Source organism: Mesocricetus auratus, unplaced genomic scaffold, assembly GCF_017639785.1.
Source record: "Mesocricetus auratus isolate SY011 unplaced genomic scaffold, BCM_Maur_2.0 Super-Scaffold_100011, whole genome shotgun sequence".
Classification (NCBI taxonomy): domain Eukaryota; kingdom Metazoa; phylum Chordata; class Mammalia; order Rodentia; family Cricetidae; genus Mesocricetus; species Mesocricetus auratus.
This window is the reverse complement of record NW_024429195.1, coordinates 24,743,279-24,764,327: the sequence shown is the minus strand read 5'-3', so window position 1 is coordinate 24,764,327 and position 21,049 is coordinate 24,743,279. Positions and strand designations below refer to the sequence as shown.

The 21,049-nt window shown below is 40.4% G+C and overlaps 1 protein-coding gene across 1 annotated transcript in view; it reads left to right on the top strand.

Moving 5' to 3' along the window:
* The window catches only part of Fat4 (FAT atypical cadherin 4), a 136,140-nt gene that overhangs the window by 79,536 nt on the left and 35,555 nt on the right, over window positions 1-21,049 (top strand). Inside the window, exons 7-8 of the mRNA XM_005069688.4 lie at window positions 12,789-12,969; window positions 19,181-19,431. Coding sequence (XP_005069745.1) covers window positions 12,789-12,969; window positions 19,181-19,431 — 432 coding nt within the window. The remainder of the gene's footprint in view (window positions 1-12,788; window positions 12,970-19,180; window positions 19,432-21,049) is intronic.

The following is a 21,049-nucleotide window of genomic DNA, read 5'->3' as shown; positions in this document are numbered from 1 at the left end:
TCTACTCATACACACTGAGTAAGGAGGAATTTGAAGTACCTCAGCTTTGAGAGAAGCATCTAGATAGTCCTAGAAGATTCTGGAGATGAAAAAGTGTCCAGATTTCTACTCACCCTGTAGTTTTCTCAGCACCAACGCTATCAGATGTATTTTTCAAATCTAGAGTGTTCATGAGACTCTGCCCTGATAAACTTCCACAGAAATAACTTAGTGAAAAACTCTCTAGGCTCTAGGTTTTTAAAATAGCAATGACATGAATTGTTTGGCATGTAGAAACAGAATACCTGATTTTTACAAGTTATTGTCTACACTGCCTTGATAGACTGCACTCACACATACAGAACACTTCTAGTTAAAATGGAGATAACTAACCTTTCTACAGAATCGGTATGCCTTGACTGATGGAATTAAAATTGGTTAAATACATGCTGAGTGAATGTATGACTAAATGTTTCAGTGTTACAAAGATAATGAACTATGGAATGATTACTTTGTATACTTTTTTCCTGAGAATGACTTTCTTGTATCCAATGTTTTAATTATGTTGATGCATTTAAGAAAATATCTTTTGAAATGTTCAAGGCAGGTTTGCTGTGACCTCAGGTAACTGACATGATACATGTATGTAGCCACATGTGGGTATATTAGCATATGAAGATATGTGTATGATATTCATGTACTATACAGTGTCATTATGGAAAATTGAAATGTTTTGAATGTGCTCATTTTACTGTGAAAATTTTTATATTAACATGGCACGCTGAAATTCCTGTTGAATATGATCAGTTCCATGCACTCAGTGTACTGTTTCTAGACCCCACTCAAAAACCAGCGGGGGACTTTGAAATTACTGTTAATGACATATTTGAAGAAGTGCCACTCATTTTTAGTTGAGTACTATTCTCCCCTTCCTGTTCCTGCCTTCTCTTCCTGTCTTCCTCTCTGGACCTTTTGGGAAAAATTATTATCCCTTCTATTTTTAGTGTGTATGAATTACCTTGTTCCATTATATCAAAGCTTCAAAATCCCAAACACCGAGGAACTGAATGCAATGTGTCACCCACATGCAACTTAATCCAAAGTAATCTGAGACCTGTTTGTCATGACCCAGTTCTGCATCTTTCACAGCCCTCAGGCTCTAAGTGTAAGCATCCCTCCCATAAAACCAGCAGAAATTGACGGTGCAAATCAGTCAAAGTCCCTGGAGAAGGGAGACTGAACTCAGTGGAAACTGGTAGGGAGTTTGATTCTAGGACCAGTGTTTTATTGCTAAAATACTCCAGCCTCTCAGCTGTCTTCACTTGTTAGAGCTGGAAGCATGTGGTCAACCCCAGACACTCACAAACACAAATAGAGTTTGTGGAAAGGAAGTGGCAGGAGCAGAAGCTGGATAGGGGACCTAGCCCCTCAAGGCATCTGTCTCCATAAAACTTGCTGTACCGGGAAGGAGTCCCAATGGTGGTGGACATTCTGGCATGTGGGAGGGAAATAGGGTTCAGAAGTGCACTTTGGGGGTAATCTGTGGTGGGCAGAGCACAGCAGCACACAGAGAATCCTGGCACAGACTTCTGACTTTGAAGCATTCCAAGCCAAGAGGTATGGCAGAAAAAGACCTTCCCACATAGGCTAGAATGCCCTTCCTTCTAAAAACTGCCAAGGACTGGAGACATCAATGGACCCGACAGAAAATGAGGGGATATCAGGTGGGTAAAGGAATGTTGTTTTTTTTTTTATGGCTACCTGTGTCGATCAGTGCAAAATTTTGTAGAGGTTAGCCTTTTCTGTATAGGAATTTTATTACCATCCCTTTTATCAGCAATCAAGCTGGAAGTATTTAATACTTGCTGAGTGTCACATAGCCATGAATGACAAAGCCAGAATGAAGCATGGTCTCAGAGCTCAGGGTATTCAAAGACTTTAGTGTTTGAGAAAGGGGGATTAGGATAAACTATTCACTCCCAAGTCATTTGGTAGATGAACAGCCAGATCACACACAGCACAGGGCAGAGCTGAACTTTTGAATTCTAATCACTGGTGTGAATTATGGTTTCTCCATCATCCGAGTGTATTGTATCATCTTTATCAATCTTCTGTGACATGGTGTAATAATGTCTGAGTTCTGATTTCTGTGACTGTGCAACAAAACACCAACCAACCAGCCAAACAAACAAACAAAAAACTACAAAACAACAACAACAAAAACGAACCTGAAAGAAATAATTTAGGGGGAAAGGGTTTGTCTCAGAATTCTAAGTTTCTAGTCCCTCCTTGTGCAGAGGTCAAGGTGGCAGGAAATCCGAGCTGCTGGTCACATTACATCCACAGTCCAATGTGTGAACACATGCATGCATGTGAGTGCTCAGCTTGTTCTCTTCTCTCTCTTCAGTATAGAACCCAGCCTATGAAATGGTGTTGCAGACAGACAGTCTGGATGGATCTTTCCATCTCAGTCAACCGAATCAAGAAAATACGTTACAAGCCTGCAGAAAAACCAACCTAATTCAGATAGTTCCTCATTGAGACCCCCTTTCCAGGGGACAAAAATGGACCATCACAAACAATAACTATAAAGGTCTTCCTGTGAGGTGTAACCATGTGCTATACATTAAGCTATCCAATTTTATTCCTATCCTGCAGTGTACATAATAATTTAATAATAATTTCCACTAGAGTCTTTGGTAGCAAAATCCCCAATGAAGACTCTCTGAGTGTCACTCACTCCTACCCCCACAGACAGCATACAGATTTTGTGTTGAAAATCTGTGCCTAGTAAGCTCAGTTTCAACTTGTCACAGGTGGTCCAGAGTCATCTGAGGAAGGGTAAGTTGGGGAACTGCCAAGATCAAGCTGACCTGTGGCCATGTCTGTGAAGAACTGTCTCAATTGTTGGTTGATGTGGAAGGATTCAGCCTAATCTCAGACAGTGCCACTCCTAGGCTCGTGGTCCTGAAGGGCATAAGAGAGCAGGAGGAGCAAGCTGTAATAGCAAGCCGCTAAGCAGCATTTCTCTGTGGCCTCTGCTTCAGCTCCTGCCTCCAGGTCCCTGCTTTGAGTTCCTGCCCTGACTTCCCTCAGCCTTAGACTGTTCTCTGATGGAAGTGTAAGCTGAATAAACTCTTTCCTTCTCCAAGTTGCTTCTGGTCACGCTGTTTATCTGGGCAACAACAAGCAAACTGAAAGAGTTCACTAGACTATTTTCAAGCCATTGACAGTCATGACCTTGATGATCACACCCTCTGTCTGCCCAAATAATTTCCACATATACTCATCTAGTTATTTTAAGAATTTTACATTCAAGTATTAAACCTCTTTCTCCCCAACTGCTGTGCTTGCCCCACTCGCTCAATATACAACCCCTTCTTTCAATATTGTCACACAGATGTTTGAATATAACCCACTGAATCGATTCAGTGTTGCTCATATGTGTGTGTGTTTGGGGCTGACCACTCTGGAATCAGATAACCTCTGAGAGACTGGTCCCCGGAGAAGGCTGATCTTCTCTCTCTCAGGAACCATTCATTGCCTGTAGCTCTTCATCTAGGGGAGGGACCCTGTAAGATTTCCCCCAACCTGTGTTGGAAAACTAACTGGTGTCTGTGTACAGGTCTTGTTTAAATAATTTAAATGAAATTACTCTACTTGGGATGATAATACTCCACTCGAGAGCTGTGTACTAATACAGCTCACAGTGGCAGAGATGGGAAGACTCCCTTAGAGTTGTTGTTACAGAGTCCAAAGAATACTCAAAACAATACAGGCTTTTACCATTGCCCTTCGTTACCCTCCTCCAGAGTTGAAGGTAAGACCCCCAAACAAGTTTGGTAGGACAAGTAGCCCCCCTTTCAATGAACTATCAACACTGGTGATATCAGGTCTCGTAATCTACAGTCAGTCCTATTTTCCAGGCTTCAGATCTCTGGCAAGGAACTAAGATGCACGCTGGTTGCACGAATTAACAATTGGAATAGTAGGTGACATGAAAAATTTCAGAAAAATATGAAAGAACTGAGATCTAAGATGGCATGTTGTTAAATTTGTAGTGTTTGAAAATCAGAAAAAAATGTCAGACTGCTCTTCTGAAAAAATGTCTGGCATTTTCTTTCTATATCTTGCAAATCCCTTTTGCTTTCCACTCTTGAAACTCTTACCTGCCGGCAGCTTATGCTAGGATTGATGCCACAGTACATTAACCAGGCAGAGCTCTAAAGCCCTGGCTTCTGCCCTTCATTCACTGACTGAATGTCTGCAAGGCATACATGGAGAAGCTCCCTGTCCAGTGCTCCTGAGAGGCACCACTAGACATTTCTTTCTGGGAGAGGCTGAACTGAAAAACTAAAGCAGAACAGGCCATATAAAAGCCCCAGCTCAGCTTTCTTATACCATTAAAATGCCGAACAGGCTGCAGCTTAATTAAATGAGACACTCTGCTTATCTTCAGTTAATGATATGGGCATTTTTCCTGCTTTATGTGTTGATTGTTGGCATTTGTGTTATATGTTGCTTGCTTTTATTTCTTCTTGAGTATGTATATAGCAGAGTAAAGGCCTTCTGTGCCTATGTTGCATCCTCATAGAGGAATGAAAGCCATCCTGGATCTCCTGGTTGAGGAGATGATGTTGACACATCTAATGTCCTTCATAGGGTTACATGTCCTGCTTCTAAGTAACCTCCCTTGAAAGATTTGCCAACTGTGTTATCACAGTGCAGTACACTTGAACGAATTGGTACAGGAGACAGCTTCCTGAACATAACACCAGTAGCACAGACAGTGAGATCAACAATTAATAAATGGGACCTACTGAAACTGAGAAGCTTCTGTAAGGCAAAGGACACAGTTAGCAAGACAAAAAGGCAGCCCACAGAATGGGAAAAAATATTCACTAATCCCACATCTGACAGAGGGTTGATCTCCAAAATTTACAAAGAACTCAAGAAGCAAGTCTCCAAAACAGCAAAGGACCCAATTAAAAAGTGGTCTTAAGTATAATAAACAGCCTGAATAGATAATCCAGTGCAGTATATTTGAAAGTTTAGTATGGACTGCTAATTTATAAAATGAAAAGCCAACCTTAGAGTTAACTACACAAACCTTAGTTTTCAACCTTGGATTAGAGACTTCTTCAATGTTCTAGCTACAGTGTTTTGACACATTGCCTGCAACTTACATATTAATGCTGGAATATAATTTTTATTGTACAAATCAGGTAAGGTTCTGGGTTATTAGCTATTGGTATCAGGCCTCATGCTTGATAGACATTTCTCAAGCTTAGTAGTTGCCATAGTAAATGTTGTGACTCTTTCCCAGCCCTCTATGTTTATATAGTGAAGGAAAAATATTACCATCTTTATCCAGAATCCTGTGTAGATAAAGCTCACTGGTAAGTGGGATCAGATTCAACAAAGTCCAAAACTGTTGAGGGGATTTCATGGCTGTCCTCTCTACAGTGGCTCCCCAGCCCATGTGCAAGTGGGGATGACAACAGCCCCCTCATTTCCTCCTGGGCCCCCTCATTTCCTCCTGCATGCTGTGCTATTCTAAAGGCAGCAGATGAAACTTTGAGATCATATATGGGATCATTGTATCTCATTGCTGTCTTAAATATCCTCTGATGATTACCAAACTGTGTTTTCTGGACATAACAGGGCAGTTGCACATATGAATTCACAACTATCGTGACAGCTTGCACAAGGCCTGTGCAAGCTCAAACCAGAAAAAATCCCAGCATAGAGGTGGGGTCTGAGCATGAAAGGAGCTGGAAGCTGTTGACAGTTGATGGCTGTTGTTAGTTTCCTTTGATGTGTAGTAGTTTGTCCGTGGCAGGCCTCACACCTGAGAGTAGTTGGGCACCACACATAGATAAACAAACAAACAACTAAGCCAACACCAATGCAAAGTTGGATTGGAAGGGAGGTGAGGGGGGATCTGGGAGGAGTTGAGGTAGGGGAGTAAATATGATCAAAATATGTTGTAAGAAATTTTCAAATACTTAATAAAATATTATTTTTAAAGATTTACAAAGGAAATGTTTTAGTGCAGATTATCAATAATTATTTTTAGACATATTTTATTTGTTATACAATGAGAAATCCAGTTAGATAAGCCAAGTAGCTACTGGATATAAAAGTTCATTTTTCAGAGAAGATAGCCAGGTAGGTACAGCTTAGAGAATGATGACATTCTGTAGGCATGAACTGTGTGTACACCTGGGTACTTCTATGAAGAATGCATAGCACATCATCTCATTTACTCTCACAGTAGCTAGTTACTTAACATATAATTTTCAAAGTTGATGATTTAAAAATGAAGACTCAAACCCCTGGCTGATCGTTAGAGTCAAGCCCCTTGCGTGTGGTCTTTCTTAGCTGCTCATTTTGGGCACTTCTAAGACATTAGGGACGAGTTCTTCACTGAGCCTACTGTTTCCACCTTGATCCACCACATTTACTCTACAGAGTATTTATGAGTTTCTTCTGTGGGGATTGACATTTTTATTAAAAAAACAATGGCTTAGAAATTAAGAAAATATTTATGATTCTAGATCATTAAAATAACACTTGTGGGAGTCTACTTGTAAATTATAGTCTTGCATTTACCATCCTCATCATATCCAGAAATGTACATTCAAGGGTTTCATACAGTACCTAGTATGCTTACATTATACTAACATGACATGACATGTATGATGTACCTTATACATATGTATAGCCAGTTAGGTTGTGGCTTTGCATTTAATGATGGGGTGGAATTAATCTGAACATAAATAAAATACCTCATCCCTGATCTGTTCACAGTTTTGGAGACTAAGAGAGAGCAATAGTCTGACTGCAGATTTTGCCACAAAATACCACTTCAGATTATCTGTGAGTTGGAATAATTAATAGGTCTGTGGGGACAAGTGCACTTATCAGCTTTTCTAATTAAGAACATTTATCATCTGGCTGAAAGATGGAGTGGACTGCACTCTGAGACAGGGTGGGAGTTGCGTTTTAATGGAGGAAAACATGTGTTTGCAAAACTTAAAGTAAACAACTAAAAGAACCAAACACCATGTGCCATCTTCCTGGTGAGGACATGATGAATTAATAATGTTCATCACATTGCTTAGTGGAAGGGGAGGTCATTGGCTCACAAATGGATCTGTGATAGCAAAGAGGTTAGGGTGATTTGTACCAACCGTACACATCCGAGGAGAGCTTTATTGAGTATTTCTGAAAGGCTGCGTTTTGTTGATATAACTATGCCTAACAAAAGATACCTTGTGTGTTATGGTGAAGATTTTTAATAATGAAAATCAAATCAGTGGTGGAGTTTCCTTTGGTTTATAAGAAATCAATTTCCTGGAGTTTCCTTGTACATTTGAATCTAAGATGCCTGCTACATTGGAATAATGCTTTTTTTCTTATTTCTAAACAACAAGTTTTTCATTTTGGGCAGGAACTTAGTAATTAATATTTTAATTAATAATTAAAGTGATAATTTCAAAATTATTGTTTATTTCTCTCATTTCTGAGGCTTTGTATCACGCTTCTTAGTAACATATAACAATTGATGTATTTAACGTTTTCTCTTTATATCACCTAGTCTTTAATCTTAATTTTTTCCATGTAGAATTTTATTTTCTTGAAATTAAAAACAGACAAAATTTTAACTTCAAAAAACATTACTGAATCAGACCTAGGATTTCCATTTCATTCCATAAGATTAAAACTTAACAAAGTACCCTATACTGTCACTCTTCTGTGAGCTTTAATGCTGTGGACACAAGAAAACTCTAACCCTGAAATGAGGAAAGTCTGTTCCCAATGTCAAACAAAACTTACATACCTCAAAGGTAAACATTATGCACAGCAGATCATGGCTTGATCTCTCCATTCTGTGAATCTGTAACTTGGCATTTCCATTGAGAGGTAGAGCGATTAAGTTCAGTGTTTACACACAGCTCTGGTGTCTCATGGTTTTGTTGTCTGGGTTTCTGTTTTCATCTCTACACAGTAATTCTTCACAATGCACTTTTTGACAGAATAAAACTTTTAGCTAACATTGTTTAATTTTATAAATTTTAGACATACTTGTAAAACACACATGCGGTAAGATTTTAACCACTTCGTACAGGGTACTGAGGCATAGGGTCATGGATAGCCATTTGTAGAACATTAATATTTCTTTCTGTTCCCCTTGTCTCTGTAGAATTCTGGTTGTACCGACAGTCCTAAAGCATGAGCACATGTCAAGTGACAGCCACCTGCATATATTGGATTTGTTAACTCAGGCTCACAGAACAAGTAACTGGTCATAACACCATATGTTATGAAATTTACAAAGATTCGAAGCTGTCAGTCCCATTTAAAATGGCTCATGCATTCCATTTGCTGTGCTCACTGGATCCAAGTGTAACTATAACCTGCAAACCCTTAAAGTCAGCTTGGAGTGTCTGAACTTCAGGCCATTTTCAGGGGTGATTTGATGACTATGAGAAAGATAGGCTGGTCTCACGGGGACAAATGCACAACATCTAGAATTTATAGCATCCAACACATGTCATTACAAGGCTCAGCCCATGGAGCTTGGTACATTGCATGAGAGAACCAGGTCAGCTTTGCTGAGAAACAAGACACAGAGAATTCTGCTTCTACTCCAGTCTTTCGTATTGGGAAAAAATGTGTGTCATGGCGAGGGGCTTACATAAAAGTTCAGTTTGTGTGAAGTGTAGACTTTAGTGATGTAGTCTCATTTATTGTACTTATATATGTTTTTCAAAGACACGTGTCTGAACCATTTTCTTTTGAAAATAGTCCTTTAAACTCACTTAAACCTCACTTTGTTATGCTTGAGCTTACAATGCCACCAATCATAAAGACACTATATATTTAATTATTCCCAAATTCAAGAACAGAAAATGTGACTCAGAAGCTTTTGCTACATATTGTCAAAACCTAGGAAGTTCTTGTAAATTCACCCATGTTTACACATTTATGTGCATATGCATGTGTAGATAAAACAAACATGCATGTTTTTATACTACACATATAATTTTACAAATTGAAATCTGGAATTCCTTTAGCTTTTGATTACTGATTGCAATTAGACTTTTGGATTATAGTTGTCGTGACTTCTAATTCGAGTGTCCTAGCTCCCGTAATTATTGGTCCCAGAGACCCCGCCTTCTGTTTGGTTTGTATACTTGGTCCCTTTCATTAGGTCACACTCCACTGGGTGTGTGTCTCTATGGCTGCCTCTTCCCCTGATTGTGCCTGGGTCTGATAAATGAGTCCAGATGAGATGGGGCCATCTGGCTTTATCACAGCACCGTTGTCAGATCTGTTGAGGCTACACTTAGACTCCATCTTTTCCTGGGCTGCAGACTTCTGTGCATACGCTGTTAGAAATCTCTCAACCTTTGGCCTTTGTTCCCAGTCTTACTCTCTGACCCCAGCCTTAGGCTGAAGTCCGCCATACAAAAAAGTGCTGCTAAGGTGTTCAGCTCATTGAGCCTTCATGCCCAAGGTCAGTCTGTAGCATTGACTCCCACATGTAAAATAAAAGAAATTAAACAGTCGGCACATGGACCTTCATTGTGGACTTTTACAAAGATGAGTAACAGTTTCTTCTTACCCCACTCAGCTTCCAAGTTAGAGGAAAGCTGATGAGGGTGACAATGGAGAGCAAATACAAGCAGGAGGGATGCCATAGTTCGACCTCAGATTAATGAATGGAGAAAAGACAGTTGGAAGAATCGTTAAGTCCTTTTTCTTGTGCGTAGTCTGAATAAAAAAAAGAAACCACCTAATCCTTTAAATTTCAGAATACCAGTAAGATTAAAAACAGCATCCATTTCATGTAATATGTATTCAAATGAGAATTGCCCACTATAAAAGTTGAGGGGATGGATTACACACATGGTTATACAGTGGGCTGTATCATCCTGAGAGGAGTCCTTGGCTTGGTACGTAGCCCCACTTGGCTTTGGAATCATCCGTGGGACCACTCCTCAAGCCAGCAGTATCATCGTTGACTCTGCTTGATGTTTCTTTGAAAACTGTCTGGTAAAAGAAGGTAATTTGGGTTGTGAGGACAGCAGCATTGAATGTGCAGAGTTTCTATTCTTTCTGTTTTCTACTAACTCAGAAAGCATCAGCAGCAGTTGTAGACAAAGGAAGACCCTACTGACACTTGGTGGTGACTATGACTCATCACTGTGCTAGGTTTCCATACTGTGAATCATCAGGATCTTACAGTCTTCAAGATGTAACCTTACTTGTGAATTTCCCTGGTCATTTCTCAGCTCACACCTTTCTGTAGCTCCAGTTCCAGGAGACCCAGTGCCCTTTTTGGGTTTCCATGGGCTCTGCACACACATAGTATACATACATCCAGGTGAGCAAACACCAATGAGCATAAAGTAAAAATAAGTCTGAGGGATAAAAAGAATGAGTAATAAGGAATACATTTAATCCACTGTATTATGTTTCCTGCCTCTTTCGGGTAAGTTCTATTTTTATTCTTCACTTAGCAATCAGTAAAACAGCCATGAAAGAGTTTGAGCCTTCCTGCGTGTCCCCATCTGCTGCTGCTGGAACCTTGATCTGCCCTTTTGCTCACACAGACGCATGGATACTCTCTAGTTGACTATTTTAAGGAAGTTGGACAGAGGACTGTGAATATTAGAGAGACTATGACCTTTCATTTCATTCAGCTGAATACAATTAAACATCCAAGAAATGAAGCCCAGATATTGGTCACTAACAGTGCTCCTAAAAATATTTTAGCTTTAATGTTACTTGTGAGATATTTTACATCTGAGTCAAGATTATTGAGTGAATATACCTCATGGGCTGAAACTGCCTTGACACCTGGTGAGTTTGTTCCCTGAGCTTGGGGACAGCACTGGCAACTTTTAAAGATTGTCAAGGCATGTGATCCTCCCAGTTGCTGTTTCTACCTATGGCTGAGTTGTGGGCAGACATTCAGGAAGGAACCTATGTTTCCCATCTTGGCTCTGCTCCTCTCTAAGACTTAGGACTTTAGCTTTTCAAAGTCCCTTGTTTTACTCACATGTAAAAGGGAGTTGACAGTAGTGTTCTTTCACAGGATCAGGGACAATCATGATGTTAGCTTTGTAAACCCATGCATACACATGGGAGGACCCAATAGAAGTGTTCTGTTTCAGATGTCCGTGTGCTCTTGAGCGTCTAATGCCATGCTTAGAGATGCTTCTTTGGGTGCCTTCACAACTATTTTTGTGTGTGGAATATTCTTCCTTCTGCCTTTCACACTGAGCAACCATTCAAAAGACAGAGCACAGTTTTAAAGATTGCAGTGGATTACAGGTAGAATATAGTGGGAGCTAATTTTCAGCCTTGTGTGTAAACCTGTTCTCTGACAGGTAGTATTTCTGTGGTCACGAATTTTAACACATCTTAATATAAATGAAATATCCAATGTAATATAAAATATCTATTTAGAGAGACATAGACACATATACAGTTTATTGCATCAATTCTCAAATGCAGCCCCAATTCAGTGGGATAAGTTTCTGGAAGGGGCTGTGCTTCCCTGAACTGTCCACCTTTTCTGCCTGTGAAGGTTCTTATCCTTGACATGCAGTTTAGCTTCCTGTACACACCCAAGTATCAGATCACCAGAGCCATCATGTAATTCTGTAGTCTGCTCACTGCGGTTCCTATACGTCTGCCAGTACAGCTGTTTGGTCTTATGTCTTGAGCAGCCACAAATTTCCATCTGAAAGACATTTTAAACGTGTCAAAATAAATATCAGCAAAACACAAGATCAGCAGAAAAAATAACATAGGAAGGCAACAACATTGCCCTTTGGTGACAAAGTTATTCCATGAAGCTTATACCAGCAAGGGGGAAGTGTGGCTTTCATCTCAGAGCATGGTGGGATAAAGACAGGACCATGTGACCTTCTTGCAGAGGAAGACACTTTAGAAGAGACAAGTAACCCTGCAAAGAGAAAAGGAGAAAGTCTGGGCTTCATTTTGTTTTAGATAAAGGCTGTGCATTGTGTCTCCTTTGTTTTTATTTGGAAGAGTTTGCATTTGGAAAATGGTTTTGAAAGCACAACAAAAGGAGATGACTTTCTCTTCAGTTACGAGGGCAAAGCCACAGCATCCTAACCATTCACCATAAGATGAGTCTGCTGAATTTGAGCAGCACAGATTCGTCACTTGGAGCTTTGATTAAGGGTTCAATTTTGACTATATGGTGAAAACAGCTGAAACAAAACTGGAATGACTCATTTCAAGCTTACAGTAAATAGAAAGTATATGCAAGATGACTTTCATGAAGACTCTGCGGGAATATAATCTGAAGATTTTCTCCTCTGTATAAGCAAGTATTGATTATACAGAAAAGGGACTTAAATACCTGCGGAGTCTTATTGGATGCTCGGGTTTTAGTGGTGATGGTCACAGACATCATGTAGTTTGTAGAACTGCACAGTCAGCAGCCAACAATTCCATTCTTGCAGACTGTTCCAAGTCTGTTTTTCACTATTTTAATGCAATTTCAGATGCATTATGGGTAGTGTCTCTTCCTGGGTGTTGTTCCCTTTTGCAACTGGACTGGAGCATGCCAGTGTGTTTTTGTGGAATCAAGAGAATACAGTTCATACCTGAGGTCAAATCACATGTCTACATGTTTAGAAATGTTGCTTCCATGTTTTATAATTTTTCTCCCACAATTCTGTCTATAGCTGGAAATAGTAGTTAAATGTATGATTGTGACCATCTACAAACATTAAGACTTTGTTTTCTTTTCTTCCCAGGATCCCCGGCCTTGACAGGAACAGGGACAATCAATGTTCTTGTAGATGATATCAATGACAATGTCCCCACCTTTGCCAGTATCATGCACTTTACTGCAATTCCTGAGGACGCCCCAACGGGGACAGATGTCCTGTTGGTGAATGCCTCGGATGCAGATGCTGCAGCCAATGCTGTCATCAGGTATGCACACTGGACCGTGTAAACTAGTTTTTCACCAGATCTGATATTTAAACTAGCACAAAATGATATCTAATTGCATGGGAAATTCATATTAATATACAATACGCTTCATGTGACCTATTTCTAAACAACTGTCCCGGAATTTAGAATTGGACAGTAACATGATTGCTTCTTCTAAAGCTGTGCATATCAATCTCCATTCTTATCATTTGTAGTGCCCATCCATGAGGCAGTTGGGGTTCCTTTAGCTGTTTGTTGCTGCCTCCCTATCTTATGTTCTGTGTTCAGCATGGTGGTGTGAGATTCTGCATCATGCAGCTGCCTGGGGATACCCAGTGATACTATGTTGGCATGAGGGTGGCATCACATGCAGGTGCTTGATCAGGATGGTGGTGATTAGGCTTAATTCTCCCTCTCTCTCCTTTCACAGACCCATGTGTTATCACTCTGCTCCTTAACAGGGTAGTTGGCTTTTGATATGATGACTCTGAGTTTCAAGAACTTTAGATGACAGTAACTGGCTGTAGGAAAGAGCAGACCAAGAAGTGTCACATATCACTTCCAGAAAGTTCTATGATCAAAGCAGCTTCACAAGTATGATGAATATACCCCAGATCTGAAGGGAGGAACTTTGAATCCTTTCGTCATTTATAGACAAGCTGTAGCCCCAACATTGACATTCACATTTTCTTCATTTAAAAGTTTCTTTATATAAATCTTGGCAACACAGAGTACAGCACTATGGACACTTCTTCAAGGAGATGAGACAGTGGTAATGTGTAATGTTTGGCTATCATCTGCCCCGTTCTCTTCTTTCCAATGCATTCTAAATGGATAAGGAAAATTTTCCCCTATTTCCAGGGCTATCCCTTGAAGATAAATTTTTGCAATTCTGTGTGGGCTATGTGGTTAGGGGAATAAGAACACAGTGTGTCAGAAGACAGAAACTGAAGAGGTCTTACAGTTGTCATAAAAGGATAACATGTATTAAAAATGGGATGGCTTTCAGAATGATTTATTTTTGCCACTCACTATTACTTTCTCATGAACAAGGGCCTCTTGGGAAACTGTTCTCTTTCTGCTGGCAGGGATAAGGGTGTAAGAGGCCCGGAACTCAGTCCCATTTAATAAACATTGAGTTGCTGGTCTGAGCATGTGTCAGATAAGGCAAGAGCTCTGATTTCATTGAACTTTCACCCTTTGTCAGGTAGTCACTGAAATGCAATGTTATAAGATTGTGTCATATATGATGGTGCCTGAATACAAAAGAGAAAGACCCAATTAGAGTTGGATGAGAGGTATTCTCTAAAAGCTAAAAGTTTGCCCTTGTAATGGCAGCCATGCGAGTCCCTGTTTTAACTATGACAGGTACCTGCTAGAAGAGGTTTGAAAGAAGCAAGGGTTGATTCTGGTCCCAGTTGCAGAGGCTTTGACCTGGGATCTGTGGCTCTGGTCCTGGGATGAAGGAGATCAGCACAGCTGTGGGAACATGTGGTAAAGGGGGCTGCTCACTTCATGGTAGCCAGGAAGCAGGCAGGAATCACAGAAAGGGCCAGGGCCAAGATACACCCTTCTAAGGCAACCCCATAGGGACTCACTTCTCACTGTCAGGCCCCGCTGCCTACAACTCCTAATGCAGAAATATTAAGATACGCAAAATAGGGATGTCCTGTGATATTTTATTGAGGAAGAAATCACTTACATGAGAAGCCAAGAAAGCTGAGAACCAAAGGTCCGCACGCTGCTCTCCAGGCCGAAATCAGAACCCAAAGAGAAAGAGCCTCCTCCCCCTAGCTCTTTTTATCCCCCATATGTTCTAAGCACCTGAGAATACACCCAAACGGGCATGGTCATTGCTGCTATGGGTACGTAGACCTCTCCCTACAAGCTCCAACCTCTGTTCTTCTTGATCTCTGAAGACACCCTGTAGACTCACCCAAAGGTATCCTTTCCCAACCTCCAGTCTCTGTGTCCAATCAAGTCACACCATTAGCCAATATAGTATGTGAAGCCAAAAGAAAGTAATTCAAAGCAGTCAACCTGCAAATTGCTTTGAGACATTGCATGCAATAGTGCATGCTGCAAACTACAGGACCAAAGTGTTACTGCCTCCTCTGGAAGAGATGATGCTGCACCATCAGAGAAGGGGAGAGCAGATGCAGATGAAGATGTCCTCAAGGCCTTGTGAATGTCAGAGGCCTCACCAAGAACTTAGCGGATGACCTCTGTCAGGTGCCTGTATGTTAGAAGGATCAGGCAGTGGGAGAGATATGAGTTTGATACATCTAAGAAGGGAATTGTACCGGGGTCAGAGTGAAGAGGCTGGAGAGTTAGGGGCAAAAACTTTTAGGCAATCTAGGAGCTTTTGGGTTATGGTGTAAAATTAAGATCTTTAAATTTCATTTGCATATTGGAAACTGTTGGAATGTTTTAAAGTTGAGGTGCAAACACAGACTTGTATATTCACTTTGAATGGAGGAAGAAAGGCCCAAACCTCTGCAGAAAGAAGCACGGAGACTACATAGGCACTAAGTCACATAGAGATCCAAGAATATGCCAAGGTGACCTGTGCGTAACTGGAGAAAGGGAAACTGAGAGACCAGATGGGAGACGTGATTGAGACTGGGAGTGCCATGGAGTGCAGGGGCTTTTGCTTTGAGCACCTGGGCAGAAAGACCATTGCAGTGTCACCAAAGTGAGGAGACTGGAGGGGAGCAGGAGTTTTGGAGTAAATTACGAGTCTTTATTCATTTACACCTTCCCCGGCCCCCACCCGCACACGCGTGTGTGTGTGCGTGCGTGCGTGTGTGTGTGTGTGTGTGTGTGCATCCAGTCCTATAATTTACATTGTTCCAATTCCTGGGAGGTCAAAGTCCTCTGTTCAGTTGCTGCTCAATAATTTTCTGATGGAGATTTTGGGAGAGATCTCCTATCCTGGAGTTTAGTGCTTTTATAATTCCTTATCACCAGTTGATGGGAAAACTTCTCCAAAGGGGGTAGCTTGCACATTGCTGGTGGGTGGTGGGAACTGTCTGAAATGCTTCAATTCTCAGCCCGAGGCTCAGCACTCGCAAACTGATTCCTTCAGCGACTGACCCACAGATTATTATTAGTATAGGAAGCTGAGGCACACTGCTGCTTCGCTCCAGCACGTGTGAAGAGTCACTCAAGGACGCCTTTCTGTGACTGTGGAACTTGGTTGAAAATTGGTGCAGAAATGCCTTGAGGGCTGGGGTCCAGCTCAGTGATAGAGCACTGCATGCTAGCCTGTGTGAAGCCCCAGGTTCGCATGCAGCCCTGTAAGAGTAGGCTCCATGCCTTGAATGACTCTCATACTCTACAGTGAGCATGTTATTTGTCTGTATCCAGCCAGGGTCTTGCTGTGAAGCCTTGACTGCTTTTGAACTCTTCGGCAATCTCCCTGTCAGTAGCCCTAAGAGTAATCCTAAGAGCAGGGATTATTTCAGTTTCTGTGCTGAGTGTTTTCATGAAATAATCCCATGTAATTCTCACAATGACCGAAATAAAGAGTAGTGTGTGCTCCCTACCTTACTGACGGTGAGAAAGTTTGAGAAGGCCTAAGCAGCCAAACCGATTCATTGGGGTCAGATTTTAAATGAGAATGATCTCAGGTTGTACAGATGACTGACAATCATGAATTTTTTATTCACCAATCAGGAAACAGATATCCAATTTTTTTTTGTTCCGTGTTGAACTCAGTCTGTGTTGACCCATATACAACAGTGGTATACCTTGGCCAATAATTTGTTTTTGCTTTAGGAATCAGATATGGCTTGACTTCCTCCCTTCCCTCCCTCCCTCCCTCCCTCCCTCCCTCCCTCCCTCCCTCCCTCCCTCTCTCTCTCCCTCTGTCCCTCACTCCCTCACTCCTCCCTCCCTCCCTTCCATTTAGACCATCTATTTGTAGCTCATGAACTTCTTTGTACATAGATTTTCCCCATAGATTTAGATGCTTCATCTACAAAAAGTCTAAGGCTAAAACTAAACGGTTAGAATTATTTTGCATTTCAAGGAAAGAATATAGAAATTTCCTAGAGCATGCAACACAGTAAGACATTGATCACATGCTGGAAATGTTTATGGAACAGCACAGACATTCAACTATTAAAAGAACACCACTAAACGGTTCAATGACATCCTGAGTGTCCAACAGTCCCTGAGGATCCCAGAAGCCCAAGAGTCTTCATGGTATTGTGAACCCAACTGAACCTCAAATAAGAGAGGTGTCAAAATCCTGGCACAGGCTTTATATGGCAGTCTATTTATAGACAGGCTTGTGCTGCTCTCTCTCTTCTCAACTTGGAAGCATAAATTAGCAAGCAATGGGTGTTACACCATACTTCATATTTAAAATAACCTTTTCATGCATTTCAGAATTAATAAAGTCCCTAACAGGAATCATATAAATATGATGGTTTTATTTTAAAGTTTATATATATTACCTATTTTTAAACAATCCTACAGGCAATCCTATGTTAGATGGCATGGAATAAACCCATGATTTACAATAGATGCTTCCTTTGTCGTTTAATTAAATTTGCAGCAGCTGGGGCATTCTTGGTCTTTCAACTGCTCCTTATTCTCCGCCACCTAGAATACATTGAAATTCAGTTTCTTCCATTTTTGCTATTCATATATTTTAGTGGGTTTTTATTTGAGGAAACTGTTGGTTGAGCCTTGATCTTTGCTGCTGTTAAACTGTTCAATAATGTTCATAGCAGAACAAATCACTTCTTTTCCTAATAAATTTTGGAAAATGTCTATGGTCGCTGATATAAGTTTTCAGAGTAGGAATCACTTGCTTATATGACCCAGTCCCCCAGAAACTCTCAAAAAGGCAAGTTCATTTGAGTGTTTCACAAGCCTTGGCTTGATAGTTTTTAGAATTTTGTCTATAAACTTCTGACATTTTTACTTAAAGAAAAACATTTTAAGTGTAAAGGAGGTGGCAGTTATACCTTGCTACAAGATTCTCCAATTCTAACAAATAGAATAAATTTTACTCTGATTTGGATTTAATTCTGGCATGTATGTATACAAAAAAGGTGAAAGCCTTGAACAATATCAACTATTTTATATATCTTTAAGTTCTCAACAAAATGCCTTCTCTATCATATTTCTTATTCAGTTTTATAGGACCTCTATTCTTTATAAATATGAACTCCAAAAATTCATCATATCCCTAAAATAGTATAGAAAAACTGACATTTGCTTCAAGCTGTGGTGTATTATAGAGTATGCACTTTGCTGTTGTGATGTGAGGTGTGTGTTTCTTGCACTGCAGTTTCTATAAACATCATCCACTGCTTTGCTCACATGGCCAAACTGAGGTGCTGACTCCAAAGAGGGCATCCTGCATAAAGAAGAAAGCTTTTTAAAGATGTCCACTTTCTCTGATCTGTAGTTTATGGAGTGTAGATTGTTCTGTGAACTTTCAAGTCAGGCTGATTCTCTGACTGTAATGCTGGATTCCATTTCAGACACAAAATCATGAACAGACACAGGTAGCCAGTCTCCTCTTTGGAGAAAATGGAGAAGCTGCACTCAGTGAAAACTCCTGAGAGCTAACTGATCTGTTTAGTATCAAACTGTCCAGGAAAATGTCATCCTTCCCTGGCAGGGAAGCAGCAAGGCTATCTGAGTGAGGCAACATGGATGCAGGAATACCTCTATACCTCTATATGCAAACAACCCTTTTGCTGTGCTGGATAGCCAATGAACTACAAATCCAGTTTTTTGTTTTTAAAGAATATCCCCCAAGTGATTCTCTTTATTATAGATAGAGGAGAGAAAAATGCTTTTAAAGGTGTTTTAAAAATATCCACTAATGACTCTGGCCATCAACCCCAGTGTTAGAACAAGGCAATTGTTGTGATTCTTAGCTTACTTGTTTTCATGACAACTATGCTGCAGGCTTATTTTGTGGTCTTGCATTGATCTGACCTGAGAGTCTGGAGACTCCTAAGGACTTTGCAGGGCTCTTGTGGTCAGTGAACATTTTGGAATAACGATTGCTTATGTGACAGCCACAGAATATTTCAAGTAACTATTTTCTATCTGGATATTTTTTTCATTGTTGTGTGTTTAATTTTTTGTTAAATATCTATGTTTTTGCCTGTTTTAAAATTTTATCTGTAGAAAGTAGGGTGTCATGACATCATATCTGAATGTGACCTTGTTCTTTACCCAGTTATAGCATCATCGGTGGAAACTCACAGTTCACCATCAACCCATCCACGGGACAGATCATCACCAGCGCATTACTGGACAGAGAAACCAGAGATAACTATACTTTGGTTGTGGTTGCCAGTGACGCAGGGTCTCCCGAGTCTCTCTCCAGTTCTACTAGTGTGCTTGTGACAGTGACTGATGTCAATGACAACCCACCCCGGTTCCAACATCACCCGTATGTCACACACATCCCATCTCCCACTCTTCCAGGTAATTCAATAGTGAGGTGTGTGTAGCTTATCAGACACCTTTTGTGAACAGAGCAAAAAGACATATAATACAGTCTAATCTGGAAAATCCTCTGAAATTTAGGGTGTGAATTGTAGAACTAATGAAACTGAAGAGAATTCTTATTCTTGCCTTTTAAATCATTTTCTTTTGTCCAGATTAGCTGTGCATAGGACTTTGCAACTGTCACAGTTCCCTAGTTTTAGTTCTTACAGTGCTTTTTCAACATTTTAAATGAGTAGAACAGATCTCCCTCTATCATCAGTGATGACCCTGTTCTAACATATCATTTGTGTTAGTTCCTAAGGGAGGGCATACTCTTCTTACTTACACCAATTCCCTCATTGTTGAAGGAAAATAAATACTCAACCCCAGCTCTTCATAGATGTAGCTTGAAAAATTTGAATGAGTAACTAATTTTAAATATTGCATTTTTCCATTCTAGTCCTGCTTCTGTTCTCAAGCCCAATAGGAACTGCCAACTTGGCAGCAACATGAATTTATCTTCTTACATTTTAAAAAAAGTTAGTTTATCTTTTATTTTGTAAATAGTTGTATATTCTCTCAGGGACTAAGCAGATATGCTACCATTTGTAATTTTGATGAAATTATAAACAGTAAAAAAATAAGAGTAATATTATCTTCTTTCCTTAAAGTATTTTATTAGAAGAATAAATGAATGGATTCAGTATTTCTCTGCATGATCTTTGATCTCCTACTAACTTCAGAATGTCTGATACCAGTTGAATGAACAAAAATCAATAAATGGGTATGCCAGATTCCCATAGAAATGAAATGCAAATAGGAAGTCATATATTCCATTTGAAAACTCCAGCTGGCATGATGTTAACTACATGACTCTGACCCATGCATTGTGGGTGCACAGAAGAGACTCCTCTAGGCAAAAGGAGGTTCTAACCACGATCACCTTTACCTCATGGTATTCATATACTTAGCCAGACCTCATGGGCTCTTAAAGAAATTCTATCTTTTCACTCTTGTCACAGACACTTCTGTGGAGATGTGGGGAAAGGTTTTTGAATGAGATATTAATCTTTAAAACTGTTCCGCTGGGTGCCTCTCTGCATATTTCTACTACAGTCTGTTTCAAGGGCATCCTGCCAGGGACTGGTTCTTGAAATCCAAACTGAGTCCATGACTTCATTTTTTATTTTTACTACCTTATACTTACTTAAGCCTATTACACATATATGTATACACACATACTTATCTCTATTTGTTAGTAGCTCAGAGATGACAGAATTTTGCCAGGAAATAAAGGCCATAGTGACCCAATAAGCAGCGTTTGGGGATGGAGCATATGTGTTGACAAGTTTTCACTAGGAGCCGCCCAATGGTGTTTTAGATGCTGGGGAGTGGTGAACACTTCTCCCTGAGCAGGAGGGTGGTCCCTGGCAGAGTGTCTGTTGGAAGATTGTGTGCAGAGATGATCTGTGCCTAGATTCCAGATAATCAGCCAGTCAGTCCTCACCATGGTTCTCTTAAGGGATTTTTAGCACCTCGTGTGATGCTCACTGAGAAAAATCAAAGGCCAGTTTCTGAAGTCATTAACCAGGTTTGACCTGGAGACTTCAAAGAC